This window comes from Halichoeres trimaculatus, unplaced genomic scaffold (assembly GCF_033239565.1).
Source record: "Halichoeres trimaculatus isolate MK-OKI-2021-1 unplaced genomic scaffold, fHalTri1.1 fHalTri1_scaffold_4, whole genome shotgun sequence".
Classification (NCBI taxonomy): domain Eukaryota; kingdom Metazoa; phylum Chordata; class Actinopteri; order Labriformes; family Labridae; genus Halichoeres; species Halichoeres trimaculatus.
In genome coordinates, this window is record NW_027437182.1 from 20769159 (window position 1) to 20794995 (window position 25837).

A 25837-nucleotide genomic window follows, 5' to 3' on the forward strand; every position below is an offset into this window, starting at 1 on the left:
CAAACATCATAAATTATTAGTTACAATATTAACTGTCGGTGCTGTTTTTGAATTTGTGGCTTTAAGCAATGTTGGCGCGGTACATCTTCCCACACTCAAAGTTTAGTCCTGATTGTTCCACATCTGGCTAAGTGGGAAAAAAAGCTCTATGTTGGACTCACTGACTCTTGTAATATACTCTGTTGTTTTTGGCTGATATGTCTCATGTTCATTTTGTGTTTGAAGGAGTTGTAGTCCAAAATAAGTATTGGTTTGGATGCTTTCAAGTGAAGTGAAAGAAAATAATTGAAGGTATACAGCCGGGTTGTTTCTTGAGTAAGTTTGAGAAGGTGTCTCTTTTTTCTCTATTAAAGGGTGGTTCGAAAAGTTGACTATGCATCTTTTTTATTATTATTTTTGCCTCTTTGTCGGACGGATTACTAGTGAACATTTCCATTACAGGGTTAGGGTTAGTGAGGGTGAACAGGCTTTTTAAGCTTTCTTTCTCCTCAGGGCTTTCACATTGACACATCTTAAACTGGGGATGGGTACTGAATTAGGTGCTTTCATAGGCACCAGTTTGAATCCTGGTTCTCTTGGTGGGTCTTTCTGTGCATGTGTGGGTTCTCTCCAGGTACTCTGGTTTGATCTCACAGTCCAAAAACATGCTTGTCAGGTGAGGTTTTCACTCTAAATTGTCCATAGGTGTGAGTATGTTTGTGAAAGGCTGTCTGTCCCTAAGTGTCAGCACTGCGATTGACTGGCGACCAGTCCAAGGTGTATCCCACCTCTCACTATAAGACAGCTAGGATAGGCTCCAGCCACCTGCGACCCTGAACTGGATAAGTGGTATAGGAAATGAATGAATGAATATTTATTACTTCACAAAAACACAAACACACAAAAGTACTGAAAACTGGTACTGTTCCGACTGCCTGGTACTGGGCAGTCGGAAGTACTGTATTGTTTCAATGTGAAAGGTGTCCACGCTCCCTTTAAACAGAAATGAGTCATGTGTCTCAGCTTTTATCAATGTTGCTGTCACCTGTACCTCCAATACTGAAGTGACTTTGTTGAAATCAGCAGCTTAGAGATGCTCTTGGCAGCTCTGCTCCTCTGTGTCTGGATTGCAGGACAGTATGTTGCTCCTCTTCTCTCCACAGCAGCCCCTCAGGCTGCTCTCACATCTTTGACCACTAACTGTCATTGTTTCCTCAGAATTAAGCATGACTGTTATGGAGTTTTGACCAATCAGAATCAAGTATTTGACAAAGCCAGGCGAGAGGAGGGTTTGTCTAACAAGGACACATTTCAGAGGATGAAGTTATCTCAGCTCTTTATTAAGTTTATGTGTTTTAGGCTGGATGAGTTTGTGTTGTTTGACATGAAAGATGACCTTGGTGAATCAAATCTTTCTGTTTTCCTTCACACAGGTGTTTCTTTCAGACGAGGACCCCACCCTCTCCACCATCGTACCTCAGACAGGTGAGTCTGTGTCTCTGTCAGTGTATGTGCATGTTTATGTGTGGCACAGGCTGCAGCACTAGAGCAGGAGAACCTGCAGGTGGAGACAGGTTCTATGAAGGGGAACAGTACATAGATGTCTGTTCCAGCAGCTTTCTCTCAGGTGCAGATGCAGGTAAGAAACCAACTCAGCAGAAACATGGGGGGTAAAGAAGAAAAATCATTCATCAGAATGTGGAGCAGAAATCATAAATAAACCACACATTGCTCATAATGCTGAAAACCTGAAACAGAATAGTTGCACGTAGAAGCAGTTTTGTGGTTCTTACATGACACCAGAGCACAGGCCGTATTTCAATGTCTGAAATTTCTGTTTCTCACTGCAAGCGGGATCAGTGTAATCTGTGTACACTGAGCTCTGTGCTGAGCTCACAGCTGGACTTTTGGCCAAATAAGGTAGAAAGCAGGACAGCAACCTTGTTTGTGCGTGTTTATCAGCACCAAAGACATCCTCCACTCCCCTCTTCCGATCTGTGTCACAACCTGTTTACAAACTCCCTCATTTCAGCCCTCATTTACACTCCTTAGATCCTCAGTAGGTCGCACTGTGCCTCTAGCTTCACTGTACTTCTCTACAGGACCCTGAATAAAGCTCCAGCCTGATTTGAGTGTGTTTCTCTTGGATGTTGTCTGAATCCAGCCCGTCTAACTCGCTCAGTCTGTTTGTCTGTCTCCCCAGCTTCCTGCCCCCTCATCTTTTCTCCATTTTCTCCATCCTTCTGTCCTCCTCTCTTCATTTGCTGTGTCTACGTGTGCCTGATTTCACTCTGTACTCTGTCCTAAAAAGAAGCTTTTCTTCAGTCCATCTGCCAAATCCTCACATCCTTCAGGGACTTACAGTTCCTCTGAACTCTGCCAACCATCTCCAGTACGCTTTATGAATCATTTCCTTTTCAACTTTTCTCCAACACACACATGTGCAGAAACTACACACACAGTCACTGCCTGTCTGTTGGTGCTCAGGCTCCCCCTCGGGGATATTAAGAACAGCAGGTATTTCTGGCAAGATGTGGCACCTGGCTCCCCTCGCAGTGTGGAGGGCCAATGGCACATAGTGCTCCAAATGTCCATTTTTAGTTTATGAACAAAAGTAGAATTAATTTGCCAATGATGGGCTTTTAAAAAGTGTCGGTGCTACTATGCTGCTTCTTAACAGTCATTGTTTCTAATCATTCACATGCTCCCATTCAGTCTAGGTTTGAGGTGTTTGCCAAATCAAAATAAGAAGTGCGTACAGGCTTCACGTGTGAACAGTCAAACCAGATCAAACACTTGTTTGATCAGAGTCGTCCTCTCCAGTGCAGATGATTCTCACATAAAAGCTTTTCAGTGAAAATAAGTGTAAGGTTATTATGACAAACCAAGTAGGGGAGATCGGGTATGGTTGTAACACGTTTTGCTTCAGCACCTCCAACTCAATGAAATTTTGAGTCAGAGTCCTCAAACTTAAAAAAACAGCCTTTAAAACAGCTCTGAAATATTGGTTAAAAACCAACCAAAAATGCTCACACTAACTCATCCTTATTCAGTTTTTTTATATATATATATTTTAGGGACTCTCAAACTTTGTGAGAATGATTTAATGTGTTATTGTAACTACATGTTGTTGGTGTAATGTCTGTGTGTATGTTTTGTTTATCTTGTGTGTGTCAATGTTAACTGTCCTTACCTGCCTTAGGACTGCAGATGTAAATTAGCTATTGTACTAACTCTGGCATATTTACATTGAAGCTTTTGTTGATATGTTGATTAATATGCATTGTCCTAATTAAAATAAATAAATAAATAAATAAATAAATGCAAAGTACCCACATTTGTTTGCTACAAATGGCACCAATTCAAACCTCAGCAAGAATATCACAGACTTCACCAGGTGATGTCAAATACATGGTGGTCCATTGTGACAACCATCCCCACTACAGGGGTAGGTTGTAACACATGCTGGAGTAAGTTGTAACAGTTAGACAAATAAAGCAAAAACAAAGGCCACGCCCCTCAAAGAGGTTTATTGAAACAGAACAATCCAGAACAACGTCTGTTTCTGTGACTGACCATAACTCACTTCCTGTTTGACTCAAGAGTTCATCCTTAACAGTATGTATGTTCAAACATTATAGTGTAGCTGTGGAAAGAACACGTAGGTCTTACAAAAACAATGTGTGTGTGTGTTAACCCTGAAGTGGCGGCCCTTTTTTTTATTTTTCCTTTTTGAGGTTCAACATTTCCTCCTGCACCACAGAGAAAACCTTGTTGCTGCTCAAGTTACCTACACTGGGATATCACTGGGTCCAGTAACCTACACTGGGTACATCACTGACTGGAGTACCGTTCTTTGTGACATCATCAGATGCTTTTTCAAAAACATCTGCAGGCACACCTCTGTCAGTCTTCCTTTTTCACAGCCCTAGGCGTTATGTTACGTTACTAAAACCAAAAAAATGTTCTAAGTTGTACATAAGGAGATGGTTGTGACACTTTTAAAAGATGTGTTACAACTATCCCCACCCCTGTCAGCCAGTTATAGCTAGCTGTATTAGCTTAGTGGATTGAAATTAGCATGAGAAAAATGCATCATATTTTGCCTTAGAAACTACAATTTATTCTGTTATAAGTCAAAAGGTTTTATCTGAAGTACTATATAAAATATATTCTTAGTAAAAAAAATGCTTTCCTACCTCAAAATCATTTTTTTTTCTCTGTAGAATCTGCATGCACCTGTTTCCAGCCCTAACAATCACCTTGTGTGATCAGGGTGGAAGTGGGTAAATAATGAAATGATCATATGACTCCTACCTTATCCCTGGTTGGTAGAATTGGTGTTGTTACAACTCTCTCCACAGTCCAACCATCTATTTACTTTATAGTGCACTGTATGGTGAAAAGGAGTGATTTCGGACACAGCCCGAGTAATTTGGACGATTTAATCACCGGTGGTTTGGACACATGATCACAAAACTCCTCCCATGCGTTTAACAGGGTAATAAACAACAGCATCTGAAGTTGAACATGGTTTTGCGGAAGAAATACAAAATAAGAAACTCACTCAGCATTCGTAAAATACACAGTATCAAGGCTACAATAAAAAGAGATAGAGGATGTAGAATTATGGAATAGAGGTTAAACAAACTGAAATTTTCCCCCTCCAGTTGCAGCACTAAAAATGGTTCAAACCATGTGCTCTAGAGACTTGAGTTCCAGTGAATTTTCATAAAAGTAGAAGGCAAAAAAACCCCACTCTGATGCTGCCCAAAGTAATCATTGTGTTGAGTAAATCGCCCACCTTTTATTTTCCATCCATTTTTCATGCTTGTCGTCTCTGGTGCTGCAGTAACAGAGCCCTCCTCCTCCTCTAGCACCAATGTGTCAAAACCACACTATTTCTAACTGACCTTTGGAAGAATCTGTGTAACATATCAGATGAAGTTGGCCTCAGCTGTGTTTCTGTTGACCACAGACTGAGAGGTGTGATCACTGAGCGGTGCAGAGGCTGTTACATACACAGTTATTATCTGCCTGTTAGCATCCTGCCAGCAGCCACATGCTCACTCAGCCGGACTCTCTCCTCCATTCATTCACTCCGTCTCCATTCACAAACAAGCCTCCGCACCTCTCCACGTCTCTGTTACACCACATTTAAAAACTCTAGAGAGTGGAACTGGCCGAGGCGGTGCTGACATAGCTGATGGACCTGCTGACTGGCAGATTTATGGAGCGGTGTTTGGACTCACACCTGGTGGGGAGCAGTGCCATCAGTCCAGCTCCACACAAACCTGCAGCACGCTCGGAAGTTTTCAATTTGAGCTGGGTGCGGGTCCAGAGGAGGCCACGTGGACAGGCTGGAGATCCAGATCGTATCATTACATGCCCCCCCATTCGCTCTCGTCGTATTGGCGAGCACACACCGAGCCTTGACCACAAGCCAGACACTTCAAACGCTCTGAAAAACACAGCTGTGCATTCAGCGAAGAGCTTTGATCATGATACAGGCTGTCCACTTGTTTCCTTTTACTCACTGATTCATCGGTTAATTTGTTTGCTCACTCTGTTTCCTTTTGCAATTACTGAATTAATTACCTGTAACATTACCTCAGGTTGATGATATCTGGCAGGATGTCTCAGCCAGAAATAGACTAAGAGAACAAAAAGTCCAAACTGTTGACTTCAGATGTCACCACAGGTACAGCCAAAGCTCTCAAACATCTGAAACATGAGTTTTTACAAACAGAGCCGTACAGTTTTGCGTGACTGGATGCTGAAGTGTTTCTAAATATGGACAACAAACCCTGTTGGACAAAAGTGAAGCCAAGTCAAGCACCAACATCTTTTTTATTTTGGGTCTGTGCAGAGGGTGACTGGTCGTAAAAGCTGCAGTATTTATGCCCGCCCCTTTATCCAGCCAAGACAAATCACTTGTTTGTAAAACATTGAGGCTCCCTCAGGATACTCCAGAGAAGAACGGATTATTTTGTGGAAATTTCAATGACTGTTGTGTTTGTGTTTGCCACGTTTACTTCTAAAGCATCTGATAATTAATTCAAACTTAACTTGTCAAAAAAAACAACTACGACTACTTCTTAGGATTGTATGGCCTCACCCATCTTTTAATCGATTTAATGGAATAGAATATAATGTACTTTATTAATCACTGAAGGGAAATTCAGTCACAGCTGCAATACAAGAAAGTATATAGGAATATAAAACATTCAGAAATATGTAAATTGAATAATATGATTAGTGTCAACTAGAAGAAGAATTAGAGGTGTCCTAGCCCGATATTAATATCGGATATCGGTCCGATATCAGCAAAAAAACAAATATCGGTATTGTATCGGAATGCATCAAAAATCTCCGATATAAGCAGTCCATTCCAGACTCCGCTCCTGCTGTGTTTATTTGATTTATTTAGGTTATTTTCTGGGTTTTCTAATTTATTCTTTATTTTATTCAATTACTAGTATTTTTTATGTTAAATGTTAAAATTTCTGTTACCCATTGGTTAATAATAAATAGGTCAGTTTTTCCCCATACCTACTGTCGCTGAGTACTGCTCTTTGTTTGAATAATATCACTTAATCAAGCCTTTTCTAACATGACTTATTATAAAATAAGTTATAAAAGCATGTATGTTTAATGCTGATATCGTATCGGATTAATATCGGTATCGGCCAATACTCAATGCTGCAGTATCGGTATCGTATCGGAAGTGAAAATGTAACGTAACGTAAATGTAATGTAACAGGACATCCCTAAGAAGAATGTCCATCAGAGACGGCAGCTTGGCCTAATTCACTGCTTATCCTCCACCTCCTCAGGGTCCAGGACTCAGCTGGCCTTTTTCACCACTTTGTTCAGTCTCACTCTCCTGTATCCTTTCCGCTCGCAGCAGGTCAAATCCTTCCAATGTGGCATTTGTGTACATTATTAGCTCTGTTAGCCAAGTCTCTGTGAATAGCATGATGCTGCTTTGTGCTCTGGTATCCCCGCTGGTGCTAGGTTTGCACGTCTAGCTCATTGGAGGTAGTTCTTACATTTCCCATAAGGATGGGTAAAAGGACAAGTCGATGTCATCTCTTCCCAGCTCACACCTCAGTATCAGCATGCCATCCTTACCTTATTCTCCTCAGCTTGTGGGAAACACTGGGCCTAGCACTAGTTAGCATCATCATGCTACAGGCTGCTAACAGCTGAAATCTCGTGTGTAAACAATACCACCATCAGCTCCAGACACACACAGGACCAAAAAAAAAAAAAAAACATAAAAACCAAAACAAAAATAAAAAAACACTGCAAATGCAACCAGCTTGGCATCAATGCCTAACTCTTATGTTATCTTCTCTATTTCTCTTTCAGTGAAAACTCTGAACATCTTGTTGACCCTTCAACTTCACTGGATCCTAGATCATCAGGTTTGTGTCAGGTTTTTACTCAGTCTATAAAACACTTCTGGTGTAATAACGTTAAATAATGTCTGAAGTCAAGGAGCAGCACCTAAATACCAGGGTAAATGCGGTCAAGAGCGTAGCTCTAAGACAAGTGTTGCTTGTTATTTTTTGGCCGTATTATATTGATGCTGGATTCCTTTAAACACTGATTATTAACAGACCTTTTCCACATTTTATGCTCTCTGTCTTTGTGCAGTGAGACATTTTAACATCAGGTCAATAAACTATGTAGTGTAGACTGATCAGTGTTCAGCTTTTTAAAGGTTTGCTTCTTAAAGATTCAACTTTATGTTTTCTTTATTTCATTCTGTTATGACTTCTGGTGAATGATTTTTGCACCCTGAAATATGAATATTTAAAGACATTGCTGTTGAATTTGCCCTCAGAGCAGCTTCAGCTATCATTCATAAGTATTGTTATCTAACAGAAGATGACTGTAAATTGCTGACAGGTGCTGTTCTGAATACAGTGACTTAGTGAATGCTTAGTTTATCCAGAAAATTGAGTCAATGAAAAGTGTTGCCAGCTGCTGCTGTTTACGCTCTTCAGTCATCTGTCTGGCTCGGCTCTGTTCTGTCTTCTAGGTGTGACATCCTTAATCCCTAAGAAATGGGCACACTTGGCTGGCGTGAACAACATTGCCAAGACCTGGGGACGCTTATCACAGCAGGAAAAGTATGAGGACGAATCCAGATACTACAACAGATACAAGAAACGAAGCAAAGACAGAGAGAGGAAAAACACTCCCCCTGCATGCAGCAGGTGGGTCTCTATCTACTTCATAAATCTGAAAGGTCACATAAGCAAGGTTACCTTGTGTAATGTATGCAACTCTGAGATGTCTTTAATGTCCATCGAGTAAAGGACACATTGCTCAATCTTCCTTCATAGCCCTTATTCAACCCTGGATGCCTCTGCAGAGGATTAATGCAAATGTCTGCTGAGCAGCTGTGCTCCTCTGGATTAGGCAATATAGAGTGTATTGATTCTGCTCCAGATATCCAGTCTGTTTCAGGCCTTTCAATATGTGTGCGATTGAGGCCTGTCTCTGACACACAGACACACACACAAATCATGAACACGTGTACAGAAAGCAGGGCTATCTGCAGAGTGACAGACAACTTCAGAGAAAAGAAAAATAGAACAAAGAAGGAGGAGGAGGAGGAAACGGTCTGTTTGCCAGGTGAGACAGGAGATGAGGGCAGTGTTGGCATCAGAGCTGGGTAATATTTCAGTAGCACTAGAGCGGTGTGTGATGGCAGGTACTATATGATCTCCATACTGCCTGCCTCGAGTGGCAGAGAACCAAAATCTGACACATGGAAGCAATCAAAGGAAATATTTAGCTCTTGTGAGCCTTCTTGGTATTGCTCAGTGATTCAAGTGACTGTTAACTTGTTTTGCATTTAAGTAAAGCTAAATAAGTTTTCCCTGTGGCAGCATGATGGGAAGTGGTTAGTGCTACCTCCTCCCAAAGTATGAAGGCAGTGTGTTTTAGGACCCAAGTTAACTGAAGCAAGACCATTTCATTATCTTTGTTGTATTTCATGTTAAATGACAGGCAACCATTCCAGGGTTAAACCCTGCATCTTACTTAAAGATCAAAGACCAGGCATGTTCAAAGCCTGGCCCCATTTTTATATTGCCCCAAGCTTATAATAATAATAATAATAATAATAATAATAATAATAATAATAATAATAATAATAATAATAAATACATATAATGTATAAGTGCTTTCAAGGTCACCCAAGGTCACTTTACATGGATAAAAAAATAGTTAAAATACCATAATAAATACAGTAAAATAAGATAAGAAAATATGCATACAGGAATTCAATCAAGATAAAAAAATATATATAATAGAAGAGAAAGATAGAAATTCAGAGTGGAGACTCAAAGCCCGCCTCACTTCCAATATGACCGTGCCAGTTGACTTGCTTCCAGTTTAAGCTCCTCCAGTTTAAGAATATGAGACAATGTGGAAGTGCTAAAATCTGCTGTTCTTTGAGTATCTGCTTGAGGCTGGCTCCAGAAGTACTGGAAATCACATACACACCAAGCCAAAAAAAGGTGTTTTCAAAGCAGAAATTAACCTATTTACAGCCTGGTTCAAAAAACATCTCCTGTCTGAGTCGCTAATATTACTATCTGCACACACTGTACAAGGGGGAATTTTTTTTTCTAACTCGGCTGTTCAGGATATTAAGATCCCGAGCTTACCCAATCAGAGACACAGCTCAGGGTCATGTGACCAGCCATGTGAAGCCCTTGCCACTACCATTAAGGCTGCTGTAGCCAATGTGCTTCATTTACAGTTACAGAAACAGACGGGTGATGTCGGGAGCCTACGTCTATGTTTTTTACAATCTATATTTGCTTCAAAACTCAGTTTCAGTCTTAGTTTATGGGTAGGACATTCCATAATTTGGGGCCGGCTACACTAAAGGCCCTGTCAACCATAGTGCGGAGCTTGGAGGACAGAACAGAGAGGAGCAGGGCTTCAAAAAGAATGTAGTGAATGACTAGGAGTGTATGGACGGAGGAGGTTAGACATGTAAGGGGGTTCAAGGCCGTAGAGAGATTTGTACACGAGGAAAGGTATTGTGAAGGTGATCCAGTGTTTGACTGGGAACCAGTGGAGTTGGTATAGTGTGGATGTGTGGTGATCCAAGGTCCACGTATGACAAAGCAATCAGGTGGCAGATTTACATTTGTCTAACAATGTAGTAGTCATTTTCTATATGTGCGCAAACAAAACCAAAGTATATCAAGCAACGTCTCACTGAACTACATTTAGACCTTGCATAGGCTACTAGTGTAAAGCTAAAGCTCTGTACATTCTGCATTAACCCAAAAACTCCTAAAGCTAATCTTAAGATGAATGTATGCGTGAAAGACAAAAATGTGTGTTTTACATTATTTTGGAATGCAGGATGGGAAATATTTGGGTCCAAACATTTTTTTGTGAGTGATCCTGATAAAACCCACATCCTTATCCTGCCATAACAAAAATCCTGACATATTTTCCTCATTAACCCCCTATTGGAGAACATTTTCCTTGAGAAGAAGCAGAGTTGGCTGATGTTTTTGCAGTGCGTAATACTGCAGAAAACTGAACACTTATCATCTGGTATCCAGTGAATTCAGTGACTGATTTCTTTAACAAACCATAATACTGTAAAAATACAGCCTTCATGTTTTACTTTCATGGTTAATGAATATGTTTGGTTGAGCTTCTGGCTCATTTTCACAAAATCAACTGTGGGCTTCTATGAAAAAAGTTTTGACACCTCTGGTTTTGACTTTTCACAGTAAACAGAGGAGATAATGATGATAGATGTTAGCTTTGTTTTTAAAGTTGCGCCTGTATCTGTGCATGAGCAGTTCAGCTTCCCCTCTTATGTCTGTGGTATCACTTTTGCTGACTGTTACTCAAAAAAGCCTGTATATTGTAAAGAAATGCAAACTATTGCAAAAAAAAGTGAAACCTATTGTAACCAAAATCCTCTGACTAAAGCGTGACTAAGAGAAATTATTGCAAGCACATGTGGAACTCCTTATTTAGTCTTTGTTCCGGCCTGGGCTGCAGTCCACAGGAGGGAATATTTTTGCCGTATTTTCCACCTTCTTCCAGGAAATAATTGAGTGTTTGCTGCTTTTTGCATGGAGCCTGAGCCTTTCTCCCTGTGGCTCACGGGCGATAAGAGCCAATCCGATTTCCACTCCAAATTTTCACATAGTGGCCTACTACCCTACAGTCGCACTCAAACCCTCATGCTCACATGCATGTAGGAGACAAGTCCTGCCCTACTTTCCTCTGCAAACCCGCTGTAGACCAGCAGCCAGATGTCTGTTTAATTATTATCAACTCTGGCAGCTGCCAAGTGTAATACACATACAGCACAGCTTCCCAGCTTCTCTCAGACTCCTCGGCCGACTTGAGGCTCAAACTGTTTAAAACATGAGTGTGACATTTTGCTGTGACAGATTTTTTCACTGAAACGTGTCAGGGATGCTGAGGCCAAACACTGGACTGTGATCCAAGGTTGAGGTACCACCACGTATGACTTCTGATTTCTTTAAACCCTCTTATTATGTTAAGGGTCAATCTCTATTTTTGTGTTGACCAAAGTAGAGGTCATCTTTTCTTTTTCGTTATGAAATTTTGTGACTTTTCCTCATTTTGTGTCAAAAACTTGTGTGTAAAATCTGGCCACTTTGGTGTGTAGTGAAATGTCAGTGCAGAGTTTGTAGACAAACATGATGCTTGACCTGGACTCTTTAATGTGGGTAAGTAGCTGTTCAAATCCAACATAAAAATGTTTCTTTGATGTGCTTTATTTTCATTGCCCAATTATTTATATTTTGATATCCTCTGAATAGCATGCCAGACCCGGAGACCCAGATGTTTGTAGACAAGGAACTTTCTCTCCCTTGTCCTTGTCACTGTTCTCATGTCATCTCTTTGACAAATGCACCAAAAAAATGAGCTCCAGAAGGTTGACAGCTGAAGAAGCTTATCACGGATTTTGAACTGGAACGGTACTGCAGGGAAAGATTTCAGAGATGATCTTTCAGAGACATAGGACAATGTTAGTGAGCATTCATTAGCAGTTATCATCCACAGAGAAGACATGGGCATTTAATGATAGTAGTTTAAAATGGTTATCACCAGTGGCATGCACTGACTTTTTGGGGGCAGAGGTGAAAGGAAAGAGCACTTCAGTGCACATTTTGGCTCCAAGAGCCCTGAAGTGCACATTTTGGGTCGCCCAAGAGGTCACTTTAGAATGTGTTTTGGCTCCCAAGAGAGCATTTAAGCATACATCCTGGCTCCCAAAAGAGCACTTGGCCACATTTGGGCGCCGAAGAGGTCAATTAAGTGTGTGTTTTTCTTTTTTTTTTTTTTTTGGTCTCCCAAGAGAGCAGTGTGCATTTTGGTTTCCAAGAGGTCACTTTAGTACATGTTTTGGCTCTCAAGAGAGCACTGAAGCACACATTTTAGCTCCCAAAAGAGCTTTGAACATATTTTGGCTCCCAAGAGAGCACCTTAGTGCACATTTTGGCTCCCAAAAGAGCTTTGAACATATTTTGGCCCCCAAGTGAGCACCTTAGTGCACATTTTGTCTCCCAAAAGAGCTTTGAACATATTTTGGCTCCCAAGTGAGCACCTTAGTGCACATTTTGTCTCCCAAAAGAGCTTTGAACATATTTTGGCTCCCAAGTGAGCACCTTAGTGCACATTTTGGCTCCCAAAAGAGATTTATACATATTCTGGCTCCCAAGAGAGCACCTTAGTGCACATTTTGTCTCCCAAAAGAGCTTTGAACATATTTTGGCTCCCAAGTGAGCACCTTAGTGCACATTTTGGCTCCCAAAAGAGCTTTAAACATATTCTGGCTCCCAAGAGAGCACCTTAGTGCACATTTTGTCTCCCAAAAGAGCTTTGAACATATTTTGGCTCCCAAGAGAGCAACTTAGTGCACATTTTGGCTACCAAGGGCATACTTTAGCACACACTTGGGCTCTCAAGAGAGCACATTAGCACATTTTGGCCATAGAGAGATCGCTTTAGTATGTGTTTTGGCTCCCAAGAAAGCACTTTTGCACACATTTTGGCCACCAATAAAGGACTTTAGTGTGCATTTTGGAAAGTCTGTCAGTCTGGTCCAAGGCAAGTAAAACAAGTTACTCTTTTTGTCATGGTTTAGGTTTTCAGTTGGGTTTTGTATCATTGTGTTTTTGTGTATTTGAGGTTCTTGGTTTATAGTAGTGATTCTTGTCTTGTCTTGTCTTGTCTTAATCTTAGTTATTCTTGAGTGTTCTGTGTTTCCTGTCATTGTCCTTTGTTTGTGTCCCTTGTGGTTCTGATTTGGTTCTTGTCATGTGTATGTCTTTTTGTGGATATCTTTAGTGTTTCTGTGTCTTTTGGGTCCTCTTCTCTTTTGTTCCCATGGTTCTCCTGACACTTTTGTGAAATGCAGGAATAACACCTGCAAAAGCACTGGTTACATTTTATCCTTGATGTGGAGAACATTAAAAATGTTAAACAGTGAAAATTTGAGGAAAAGGGGCACATTGGAGTAAAACAAAGTGTTTGTGTAGAGGGAAACCTGTTAACTAAATAGCCATTGAATAAAGTGTTGAGATTAAACATGTATTATATAGCTCTTTCTAAATGCTTATGTAATGTGAAACAAAGGTGTTATTGGTTTTACCTGTTTTAAGAGTGTCTTTACACAGTATGGGTCGAAATTATCTGCAAAATTAACATTGTAATTTTCTTTCAAATACTCAAGTTGGTTAAACTATAGATACCTACATAAGCGGATATTTTCGCCATCTTTTTTGGGTCTGTGTCCTGTTGTTTCAAAAGCAGTAAGTGTGTGTTTGTGAATCTTTGTGCAAAGGTTGACTAGTTTCAGGTTTGCATACATAGCTCAGACAGAACTGCATCGGAGGTCAGACGAGGGAAGTGGGACGCTGGGGGACAGCTGGGAAGCTGAAGGCTAACTGCTGAGGAAAGACAACACGGGAATCACATGTGTGTGACAGACGCAGTGGGAATGCAGATGAGATTTGGGTTTTCACATCATAGATCTGTTGTAATGCCACGGTCACAGTGTGTGCTGTCCACGCCCTCTGCTGATGTATTTGCCCTACATTCTGGTCACATGATCAGGCTACACACTGCACGAGTCACACACACACACACGCTCATACGTACAGGTTATGTGTTTTGTGTTACAGTGATTTATGGCTGTGCTAGGAGCTATTTTTAGCCCCTTGCCGAAGGGATTCATCATTAATGTGTGTGAGAGAAACAGATGGAGCCTTCCTCAGAGCTGTTTCCAGCCACCCGTACCGTTCATGTGTGAGGTCACTGTGAGGGTTACTCTGTTCCTTTTGGGCTGCTGCAGCCACATGTCCTGTGCTGAGTCACACACAGGCAGAGTGTGGCACGGCAGCAGCTACTGGTTATCAGCTGTGGCTGTGACCGCATGCTTCAGATTTACCACAACTAATAGACTCCACCAGCTAACACTCAGCTTCTGACCACAGATTATCCACACACTGACACACACTGTTTCTCAAATCCATCACTGAAAACCTTTATATATGAGGACAAGGTGGATGTCCCACAAACCCAAGAGCCTAATGGGAAAATGTCATCAGCAGAGAAGGGCTAACCTGTTTGCTGAGATTAGCTTCTGTTTAGCCATACTTTGCATAATTGTAAACCTATTTAAAACTGACCATGACATCTATCCTAAACTTTCCTTTGTTTATGAGAGTGATATGAACAAACTCTTTACTTGAAGTGTGAAATATTGATGGAAAATGAGCGTAAATGCTAATTCTTAAAATGTTTAACAGTTCTTATTAATTATTATTTTTTAAGATTTTGAATGAAATGAGTAAATTTCTTTAGCCAAGAGGCTAAATGCATGTCTCAGCTCCTGGGATTTAAAAAAACAAAAAACAAACAAAAAAAACTGCCCACTGTACCAGCAGTATGTACTGATTTAGCTAAAATGCAGTGTGCAGCATGCAAACGAGAACAAAATCTGCTGTATGCCAAAAATACCAAGACCTCCGTCTGATGCATGAAAACTCTCAGTATGCAGTGGACTGGTCTACCTTACATACTGTTTCCCACAATGTACGGCACTCATGCCATTTTTCTTTCCCCATTCATGGTGGATGGCACTCAGTTGTACTTATACTACCACAATATATCAAAGCTAATTAACGGTTTCATACATTGACTATGACATTAGCAAAAGAAACGCTGGTGACTCTTGTCAATTGTAGTCATTACAAAGGTCTTATACGGGTTAATAAACATCTTAGTTTGAAAAATTAGCATTTTTTCTTTTTTTTCTTTTCCTCTATTTGTCAGGCTTTAAAGGGTCAACTTTGTTAATTAGTGCTAATCAGTCAGTACATCAGTATGTAATATATAGAAGGTGATTTCAAAAACAGCTGGTTAGCTTAAGTCAGCATTTCCAATCTTGCTCCCAGTTGAAATATGAAAAAATATTGGTTTAAATCTTGAGATTTAAAAAAAATGCAGCTGATAATTTTCTCAACAACTGATAATGCAACAGTGGATTAGTCTTTTGTCCCCTCTGTCCGTACCTTTACAGATGGGTGCATGTAAAAGATGCAGATTGAGCACTTGGTCGACACAAACTTTACCTCACATCCCTGTTTGATAAATGCATCCCTTGTCTTTACGGCTGGCAAGGTATATGGAGTGAAAAGAGACATAAAGCTTATTTAAATTCCCCTCAGTAGAAAAGCTTGCTCACCTAAGTTCATTGGATAATAAGTGAGCAGAGAATTCCCGGTGTGATGTGGAAATTAAAATGATAATTGTGCCCCTGCTTAAACCTGCACTAAAAGCTTCATTAGAAAGTGCTGCCAGGCTGCTTCACGCTAACAAAGGCTTGGCTGACTTCGAATACGGAGCAAGAACTGATAATTGAAAAAAGGCAGCAGTAATACAAAGCAGGGGAACCAAATTAGGGCTCTGCTAATTCACAACAGCAAACACACGCTAATAAGACTAAACAGCCTTCAAACAAATTAGCACCTGTCAACAATAACAGCCTCATTCCATCTGAAAAATACACCACGGACAGATATCTCCAGAAGTTTTCTATAGTTTTGACAGAATCCTCAGTGCAGCTCTGATGGCAGCCTTGTGTTTTGGATGAACAGCACTGTCTCAGTCTTAGCTTTGGAGGCTCCGTCAGATCCAAGATTCTTCCACTTTAGGCAGAGCTGGATCAAGTAAAACCTGCTTTTTAGTTGATTTTCCTCAGCTGCTTTGAGCCTGATGCCACTTTTATCCTTGCTTCAGGGTCCGTCTCGGAGCCTTTATTCTCCTCCACCTACATCTGTTTTTATTCTTCCCTCAGCCAACATACTTAGCCCCCAGTGTGACATACTTTCTGTCTCTCTGACTCAACTTTGTGCATGAAACTCATTTCTTCAGAGCTGGTCCAGGGATCTGAACGTAATCAATTTAATGTTCCCTCTACCCAGCCTGCTTTTCAGAACATTCAACCCTTCAGCCTGTCTTTTTGTATTAAACACACAGCATCACTTCCTGTCTCCGCTTTTCAGCATTAAACTTTTCTTTTGGACGTATGACCTTTGGACATTACACTCTGGGACTTCATATTTTTTGGCTGCCTGACTGTTGTTTAATGACTGCTGCATTAACAATCACTATCTTAAAATTAGCATTATAACTCCGCCACAGTTGTTCGTTAATTCGTGGGACTTTTGATCCACTTCGCTCTGGACAATCACCGCGCCTCTTCATTTCTCATCTCTTGTGACTGACAGGTCACCACAGCCACAGTGAGGTCACTGGCTTTATATAAAGCTTGCACTCTTTGCTGTTGCAGTCATGTAGCAACCCTAGACAACTATCAACATGTGTCAATGGTTAGACCCGATTATGAGAAGACCCATCATTTTCATCGTAAAAAAGAACCTTGTCTTATATTTGACTCAGTAAGGTACTTTAGTTGGGTTTCCACCAAGCAGTCCAGTTTGGTTCAGTGCAGTTTGGCACGGTTTGGTTCAGTTAAGTCTGATCCCATTTGCGTTTCCACAGCAAAACTGTGCCCTCTCATGGTAGGCGGCGTGTAAGCCAGATGTTGAAAGCCACAGCTGCTAAACAATAGTGTGACGCCATAGCAGTGCAACACAGTTTCCCCCACTAATAAATCCAACAAAGAAGAAAAACGGGACACAATAAACTAAGAGCATAGATGGAAGACATGCAGCATTACTTTCTCTCTGTAATTTGCATGTAGCTCTTTGATACAAAGTGCAATCAAGCTTTGTTTCAGATAGGACTGTGTGCCGCCAGGAGAAATGCAGCCGCTGTAGGGGTAAGTGACGATTCTTTTGAACATCACCGGTCTGCAATGTTGTAGCTCCACCTTCTGAGAGCAGATCGGTTCATTTTGGCACCCACACAAAAGGGTCCCAAAAAGTGGGACGGCTTGTCTCGGTTATTTGGGGATCTGTCCTGGGATAAGACAGTGGAAACGCCATGAAATGCGTATCGTACCGAGATGAACCAAATCGGTCTGCTTGGTGGAAATGCAGCTTTTGTCTCACAGGCTGCAAGTTCAACCTCTGGTTGACTTTAGATGCTTTTTGACCAGATGTTCCAAGAACTGTTAAAACCTGCTCTGGGACTTAATTGTCCTATTATTTGTCTGCCTTTCTGTCGCGGACCAAGACGTAGATAGATTATGCAAATCATGCCAGAGACATGGAGAGAAAAAAGTAAACACACCACCAGACCAGTAGAGGGCAGTGAGACAACGATAAAGACTTTTCAGCTGAAATTACAACATATTAGGAGACAGACTGACATCCTGTGTAAACCACCAGTTTGCCTGATAGCATGTCGGTGGTGAAGCTATTGAACAGAACTGATCTATAGGATACATTGAGGACTTTGTCCCTATTTCAACAGCACTTATAAACTGGTTACACGCTGACACACTCAACTGAAGGTTTCCAGTTTACAGGGTCACTCTACGAGCTGTAACACTGGGAGCTGACGGAGACACATTCACACTATTAGGCTCAGAGAAGACCATTGTTTAGAAGTTATTAAACTAGCTGTGTGTCATGTTATTGTGGGTAGAATGTGAAATAAACTCCACACTGATAGTGGTTGGGGAGAACTGCAGACAAACAAAAAGCAGTACAGCGACTGTCAGAGCCAATGAACTGTATTTAGTCTGATCTGTGGTTATTTAATACAAAAAAAGTATATTTAACAGCATTAGACATTCTTATAAGTAAGCAATACAATTTTTTTGTTTCATTTTAAGCCTCTGACTCAGAGGAAGAGTCCCAGCTCCATAAACAGATAATGACACTGACAGATGTTTCTTAATTGTGCAGAGATTTTATCATCCAGACTGTGAAGATGCTTTAATTCTCTGACAACCTCTCTGCAGCTCAGAATAACTTAAAGTGACTTTGTGGTAGTATTTGGAAAATAGAGCTCAGCTGGAGCTTTTCTTCTCTATTTAGAAACAGAAACAGTCTTATATTATTCAAAGTCTTTCATGTGCATCACATATTCTTTCAGTTTGTGCTTGATGGAACAAGAAAAAGAGACATAACACCAGTACTCTTTAAAGCCTGGCTATAACCGTTTGAAGTTAGTTTCAAACATGCTCCAGCTCCTCAGTCTCAGTTATTGACCTTTCACATTTCTTTTTTGAGGCATTGTCCATATCCTGTTGTGTGTGTGTCTCTATTTTATCTATTTTAACAATGGTTTATTTATTCACGGTCCTGATGCTGCTGCTTTTTGTTTTAACAAAAGTCATTTACAATTTCTGATAGGCCACAGTCTATTTCTCTTATTTAGTACCAAAATAAAGATACCATCTATCCACATTTACACTTGGGACGACAAATGTGAAAATTTAGTTTTAGAAGACCTTCAGCGTTGATTTGATCATTTAACCCAACAGATATAGTTTTCTTGGGCAGTCTTAAGCCCCTTTCCACCAAGCGTTTCAGTTTGGTTCAGCTGGTCTCTGCATGGCACGGTGTTTCAACCGGCTAATCCCTGGACAGACCCCCAAATAACCAAGACGAGCCGTCCCACTTTTTGGCACCCTTCCGTAGGGGTACAAGACTAAACCGAGGCTTGATTGCACTTTGTATCAAAGAGCCACATGCCAATCACAGAGAACAAAATGCTGGATGTTTTCCGTCGTTGCTCTTTTTTTACTGTCTTAAGTTCCGTCTTCGTTGGATTTATTCTTGGGGTACACTGTGTTGTGCTGCTATGGCGTCACACTATAATGTCACTGATGATGGCAGCTTACACGCTGCCTACCACAAGGGGGCACAGTTGGCTGTGGAAACGCAAACAGGCCCAAGCTTAACTGAGCCAACCTGTGCCAAGCCGAACTGATCTACACCGGACTGCTTGGTGGAAACGGGGCTGTATAGTCATCGTCCCACTTGGGGTTGTTCGTTTTTAACAAATGGGCCACCCAGTTTCTTAAACTTCCTTTTATTCTCTCTTTATTTACCAGGTTGTCGTTGTGTAATGAAGTGCAGACTTTTTGTTTTCAATATTCAACGTTTTGAGATCATCTGCTTTTGATCTGGCCTGTTCTGGTGGATCTCTCCTCCTTCCTCCTTGTTGAAGTTGTTTGCTGTTCTGGACTTTCCTTTGATGTATGACTGTCTTTGTTAGTACACATCAAGCCTTTTGATCAACAACTTCTCTGCCTCTCAGTTAGACTGCAGATATGACAAATCTGTTTTTCACCCAACTCCTCCAGAAAACTCAAACATTGTTGGCACAGATCAAAGAGTTCAACCTGTACAGTGGCCCAAAGTGCTAAACATAATAACATAATATAAAAAAGAAAACAAGTCAAAAAAAGAAAAGAAAAGAAGTCAACAAAAAAAAAGAAAGAAAGTAGTGCTGTCGGGTGCTTAAAAAAAAAAAAAATCAGGATGTATAATTAATTAATCTAATTAATCACATTTTAGTCTCATATCTGCTTAGGGTCCCCAAATAAAGAATTTGAATTCTAGGACATTACAAAATTGTAGTACATGATCAACCAAATAAAAACACAAAGAAGAGAAGATTTGCAAATCCACATTTTTTTCAACTGGCCAATATAAACAATGTCCAATTTCACTGCCATTGACGTTTTGCAACTGTTTACTGTGTCTATAGTAGTAAGTTGTGTTTTTCAGCAGGGGGAGGCGGGGTGTGGCGCGGCTTGTCGATGAAAATCATGCTTGTAAACTACTGTGGGTGAGGGCGGTGTGCTCTTTGGATAAGAGGTCAGTATGGATATGAGGAGAAGATGTGAGATAACAGAGGCACAGCTAGATACTGCAAGTCAGAAAAATTCAGGCAGCTCATGCTCAAACAGAGCAAGTGTCGCTGTAGTTCAGTGAGAAAGAGCGGTGCGATTGTGAGAAAAAACACCAGAGGATCAAAGGATGAAGCACCCCGGACAAATGCGATTAAAAAAAAAGTATGTTTTGTCTCTTTCTTGGATCAAAATCAAGAAGAGAGACATAAAAGAAGAGAGTAAAATGAAATAAAAAAAACACAAAAGAAAAATGAAAACCAAACAAAACAAAAAAAAGAAGAACACAAAAAAAGAAACCATAAAAACAAAAAGAAACACAGGAAAAAGACTGTATGACATCCAAGAAGAACACAATAAACTACCTTCCTTTTCTACTGTAGTTAATTTTGTGTTCTCTTTTGTGTTTTCTTTGCGTTCTTTGTAATCATTTGTTAAGCCTCTGTTACACCAAAAACAGGAAGTGTCCGCTAGATAACCCCACTGAATGCTGGCTCTCTCTGCCCATCTGTTCTCTGGCTTTGGGTTTTTGAACTTAAGGCACTGGGTAGCAGGGGACTTATCTGTTTAGGCAGCTTTTTTTTTTTTTTTTTTTTTGAAGTTTCTTTGTTTATTTATATTTGTTGTTTTTTTATTGTTAATGTGTCTTTTCACATCAGGGCCACCATAAACCCACACGTCCATTGGATCACTGTCTAGTCAGCAGGTGTGAGCTCTCGCCTGTGACATTTAAAGATCAATCCTGTTTCATTTCCTTCGTGCTTCCATTTAGTCTCTTGAACAAATGTCATTTGGCTTCTTCTTCACATTTAGCTGAATACAGACCAGCAGGTGCCTCTCATTTTGACTGTGCTGCTTCTTGTAGACACACGGCATCATGGGATTTGTCACAGTTACCAATAAGGTCACATTAGCAACATCTGCATATTAATCAGCTGTAATATGTAAATATGAAGCATGATTATCACAGCATGGAATATGTCATGTGAACAGCAGAGCTAATTAGAGGAGAGGTGGTGGTGCTGGGTCTTTGTATGAACCACATACAAACAAGAGCCCGACCGATATGTGATTTTTGGTGCCGATGTCGATACTGATACTGGGGGCAAAAAGAAGCTGATATCCAATATATCGGCTGATATCTGATAAATCGACTGATATCTGATATATCGGTTGATATATGTAATAAATTCACTGATATACACAGGATAAATACTGTATATGAACACAAATTATGACTAGCTATATGAATAGCTATTTCATCTTCCATTTAATGCATGGGACGAAACTAGATTTTAAGTAATGCTGTCACTGCTTTCAAAACATGCAATAAATACAATTACAACAAAATACATTGAAACATTTTCAAAAATTATTTCAACCTAAACAATAATTTGTGAATTTACAGGCCCAGGTTAATCCTGAATGGCATTATAAAGTGAGACGCTGTGTAGTTGCCTTATATTAATTAACACACAGGAGCAGGAGCGACAGAATCTCAGCAGAGCAAAATTTTTTTATAATTGGCTACATTTTGGCCGATGTTGATTAATCGGTGACAGGCTATAATTGTTCTGCCCGATTAATTGTCCTGCCCGATTAATCAGCCTGCCCGATTAATCGGCCTGCCCAATTAATCGGTTGGGCTCTAATACAAGCTACTTGTTGAGTGTTTAATTCACTAGTAAGAAGTTCAACTTTGGACATTAATTGCACTAGACAGCACTGACTTATACTCATCTTCTCTCGTGGATGAACTGAAGTAATAAGAGTGTCTGGTTTGCATTTTTGTCTTGACAAGTTGTTTAAAAGCCTGTAACAGGATGATTTTTTACATTTAGACGAATCTGTTTTAAGGCGACCTCACAGAACCGCCATGAGGACATGTTCCGTTTCTCTTGGCAACCAGATTCTTGCTCCACAGGTCATTAAGTGTTGCATTTCATCCCACCACTCACAGCTGCAGTTTAATCTTGTGGATATTACTTTCATGTTAATTACGTCAATCACAAACCATGTTTCATATCCGCCATGAGGCTGTGGGGTGTCTCTGTGAAGTGACGGCAGCAGAGACAGACTGGACATAATTACAACTCGCTCAGGCTCAGACGTCTCATGAATCCTGTGATTCTGCTGCCCTGACAGGCTAATGAATAATATCATAAAAAGTGAAAACAAATCCTGAGGCTGCCATGCCATAATTTACTCTCTCTAACACTGCCTCTGTGGGAAGTGTTTGTCTGGGTTCCTGCTGTAATACGAGCTGCTTGTTTCTGTGTTAAAGCTAATGGCTCTGAGCAAGAACAAATGTGGGCCCTGGGTCCTAATCCCAGCTGCTAACAGAGAAGCTGTCTCCAAATATTGAATATGTTTAGCTTTGTACTCGCAACATCTCTGCCCCTAAAGGCTCTTTCCCTCTTCCTGCTCTATGGAGCCAGTGAGTGGTTATAATCACTGCAGCCATGTGTGAGCTGTTTGTGTTGCAGTGCAGTATCTGTACTTTTCCTTTACCCTGTTTGTGCGAGATGAGGCTTTAACAGCAGCAGAGAAAAGTGATGAATCTTAAAGGTCAGGTTGATTATTCTTAAACTGAAAATCTGCAGGCTCTGCAGAGAGAGAGTTAGCGAGAGAAAAACAGCCCCACACGCTCAGATTTTCACTTTAATGTGACAAACAACCAACAGTGTCTGTATTCAGTGTTTTCTGTTTGTGCCTTCAGGGACTCTGCTTTTGTAACTGGAGGTTCACCTCCTCTGAAGACACGTGTTGTGAAGTTTGTGTTTACGGAGAAGCAGCTTAGGAAAAACTTACTTTTTAAAGAACAAGGTCAGGATCAAGAGCTAACAATGCTGTTTTCTTTAGCAACAGAAAAACAAATCTCCATGTGTTATATAACATTATTTAGAAGTACAAGCTACAGAGGAGAGTTGGTGGTATGATCCTCATTATGTAGAAGCAGGCTGAGTGGAGGACATCGTCTTTGTTCGTATACTTCCTGCAGGAAAGTTTACATAACTGATAAACATAATGAAGTGAGTCTGTTAGAGGTGACTTGTAATTATGTTGTCGAGTATCTCGTTTCTGTAGGAGAAACTGTTGTAGGAAATCAGCTCTGAAGGTCAGCCTGTAATTGACTGCATCCTTTAAAGATGGCAGACAGTAAAATAGGATGCTGCAGTAGTTTAACAAACCAGACCCCCCCTTCGTTCACCGGCCAACACAAAAGCCCAGTTTCCACCAAGCGGTTCAGTTCAGGACATCTCATTATAGCACATTTTGTAGCTTTGCCACTGACTAATCCTGGGACGGATCCACAGATTAAGGAGACGAACTGTCCCACTCTTTGGTAACCTTCTCCTGTGGTGCCAGACTAAACCAATCCAACCCCAGAAGGTGGCGCTACAAACACTGCAGACATTTGATTGGTCAAAAGAATCATCATTTACCGTGCGTCAGCGGCTGCTGGATTTCTCCTCGTGGCACACAGCCTTCTCGGAAACAAAGCTTGATTGAGCTTCGTATCAAAGAGCTATATGGAAATCGCAAAGAAGACAAATTACTGGATGTCTTCTACATAGACTGTATATAATGTGGACAGTGTGGCTTCGCCATTTATCATTGTACAGTTTTGAAGCCAAAATACCCGCGTCACAGGCGCAGCCATTGGCAGCAGTTGCAATGAGTCTGCACAGTGGAGACGATGAGGGATTCTGGTAGAATCTGAGTGGAGCTGGGTGACAAAAATAATAATTATTTTTTTTCTTTTAAGAGTCTAATCACTTCTTGACTCTACCTCCCACACACATTTTACAATCCCCGAAAAAAATATACGAGAACGGCATCTGTCAATCATTGTTAAAACTTGCGTAAATCCTCGTTTTTAACCTTGTATATCTAATGAAACGTGAGAAACATTTCTATGAGGAGTATTTTTTTTTTTTTTTTTAATTTGGCCACAGGTCATCTGGAATGGCCGGAAAGCCAGATTTTTTAACCTATACTGCAGCCAGCCACCGAGGGGGAGCAGTTTTTGTGGAGACCTCACTTCGAGCCGAGTCCATTTTTTTTACAGCCTTTGGTCTTCCATCATTAGATTGTTAGGTCTTACAAATACCTGGGTACTTATTTGGACGACCAACTCAAATTTGATGTTAACACTGAGGCGATTTTGAAGAGGGGGCAACAGAGAATTCACCTTTTAGGGAAATTGAACCCTTTTTAAGAAAGTCCTGGAACACGTTGTTTGTTCATTTGTTCATTATCAGTCTTTTATTGAGATTCTCCTTTGTTTTCCCTTTATCTGTTGGTTTTATGCGCTCTCTGTCAAAGACAGAAACAGTCTGACAAGGATTGTTAGAATCTGTTCCAAAATAACTGGTGCAAAACAGAGAGACTCAGGGGCCGTTGCAGGACAACGGTTTTAGGGTGAAATGCAAAAGTTTTGTAGGACAGGACAACAGTACCGTTGTTACGACTGTCGCGAACTACCGTGTCGTGCTTGTGCTGCTCAATCTACTGTGTCTGCTGACTGTCTTCCTACAAAATGTGCATATGTTGCTCCACTTTTGCACTTAGTATTCCCCAATACACCAGATGATCAGCTCAACTCTACTTCAGTGAAGATCTCTCAAAAGCAGCTTCTGGACAAGACAGTTATAGCGCCAACTACAGGCCTGGCATCCTTACTACAGTGGTTTCAGTCCCTCTGTGTTTCCATGTAAACAGAGATTTTTTTTCACTCCATTTCAGCGTTTTCAGATGAAACGTCGCGTAAACGGGGCCTCAAACTCACTTTGCAACCAACAGAAAGGCTGAGAATATTTTAGCCTCTCCAACTCATGTCCTAAACGAATTCTGCTTATTGCCTACACAGCCCCACTAAGTTTCACCTGCTTGTAAAACAAACTGTTATTCTAAGTCGTTCATCCTCTCTGCAATCAGATTACTGCTTCCGTACGATCTTTATCTAGGTGCTGCTTATCTTTTATCTATCTTTTTACCGTATTTATTTATTAAAACTTTGTCTTAATTTAGTCAAACTGACTATCCTTCTATTTATCTATCTATCCTTGTCCAGTGTCATCATCTCCTTTAGTCTTATTCATTTTCTCAACGTTAAACTTCTTGTGTAGTTTTTGCTGTTGCTTTTATGTCAACTCATCTTCATTTCTGTTTGGGTATCTGTCTTGTACAAGCTGCTCCACACAAATTGCCCCATGTAGGATTAATAAAATTGTCTGAATCTGAATCATTACTCTTTGTTTACCATGTCGTGTTTTTCTTCTTTCTTGGATTTATTAGCAGGATACCCGTCGGGGAAGCCTGTCGAGGAGGCTGAGGGGTAATGATGTAAGAACAGGCCCTGTAATTGTGCATTTTTTTTACATGCTTTACAATATCACACAATTTGTGTGGACACCAAATCAACAAAAAGAAATACATCAGTTGTCTGAACCAGAACTAAGCAACCAGGTTCTCTGAGATGAT

At 40.6% G+C, this 25837-nt stretch overlaps 1 protein-coding gene across 1 annotated transcript in view; it reads left to right on the forward strand.

The window, feature by feature from the left end:
* fip1l1a (FIP1 like 1a (S. cerevisiae)) overlaps positions 1-25837 on the forward strand; it is a 47083-nt gene that overhangs the window by 16362 nt on the left and 4884 nt on the right. Inside the window, exons 8-10 of the mRNA XM_074667900.1 lie at positions 1413-1464; positions 7354-7409; positions 8030-8207. Coding sequence (XP_074524001.1) covers positions 1413-1464; positions 7354-7409; positions 8030-8207 — 286 coding nt within the window. The remainder of the gene's footprint in view (positions 1-1412; positions 1465-7353; positions 7410-8029; positions 8208-25837) is intronic.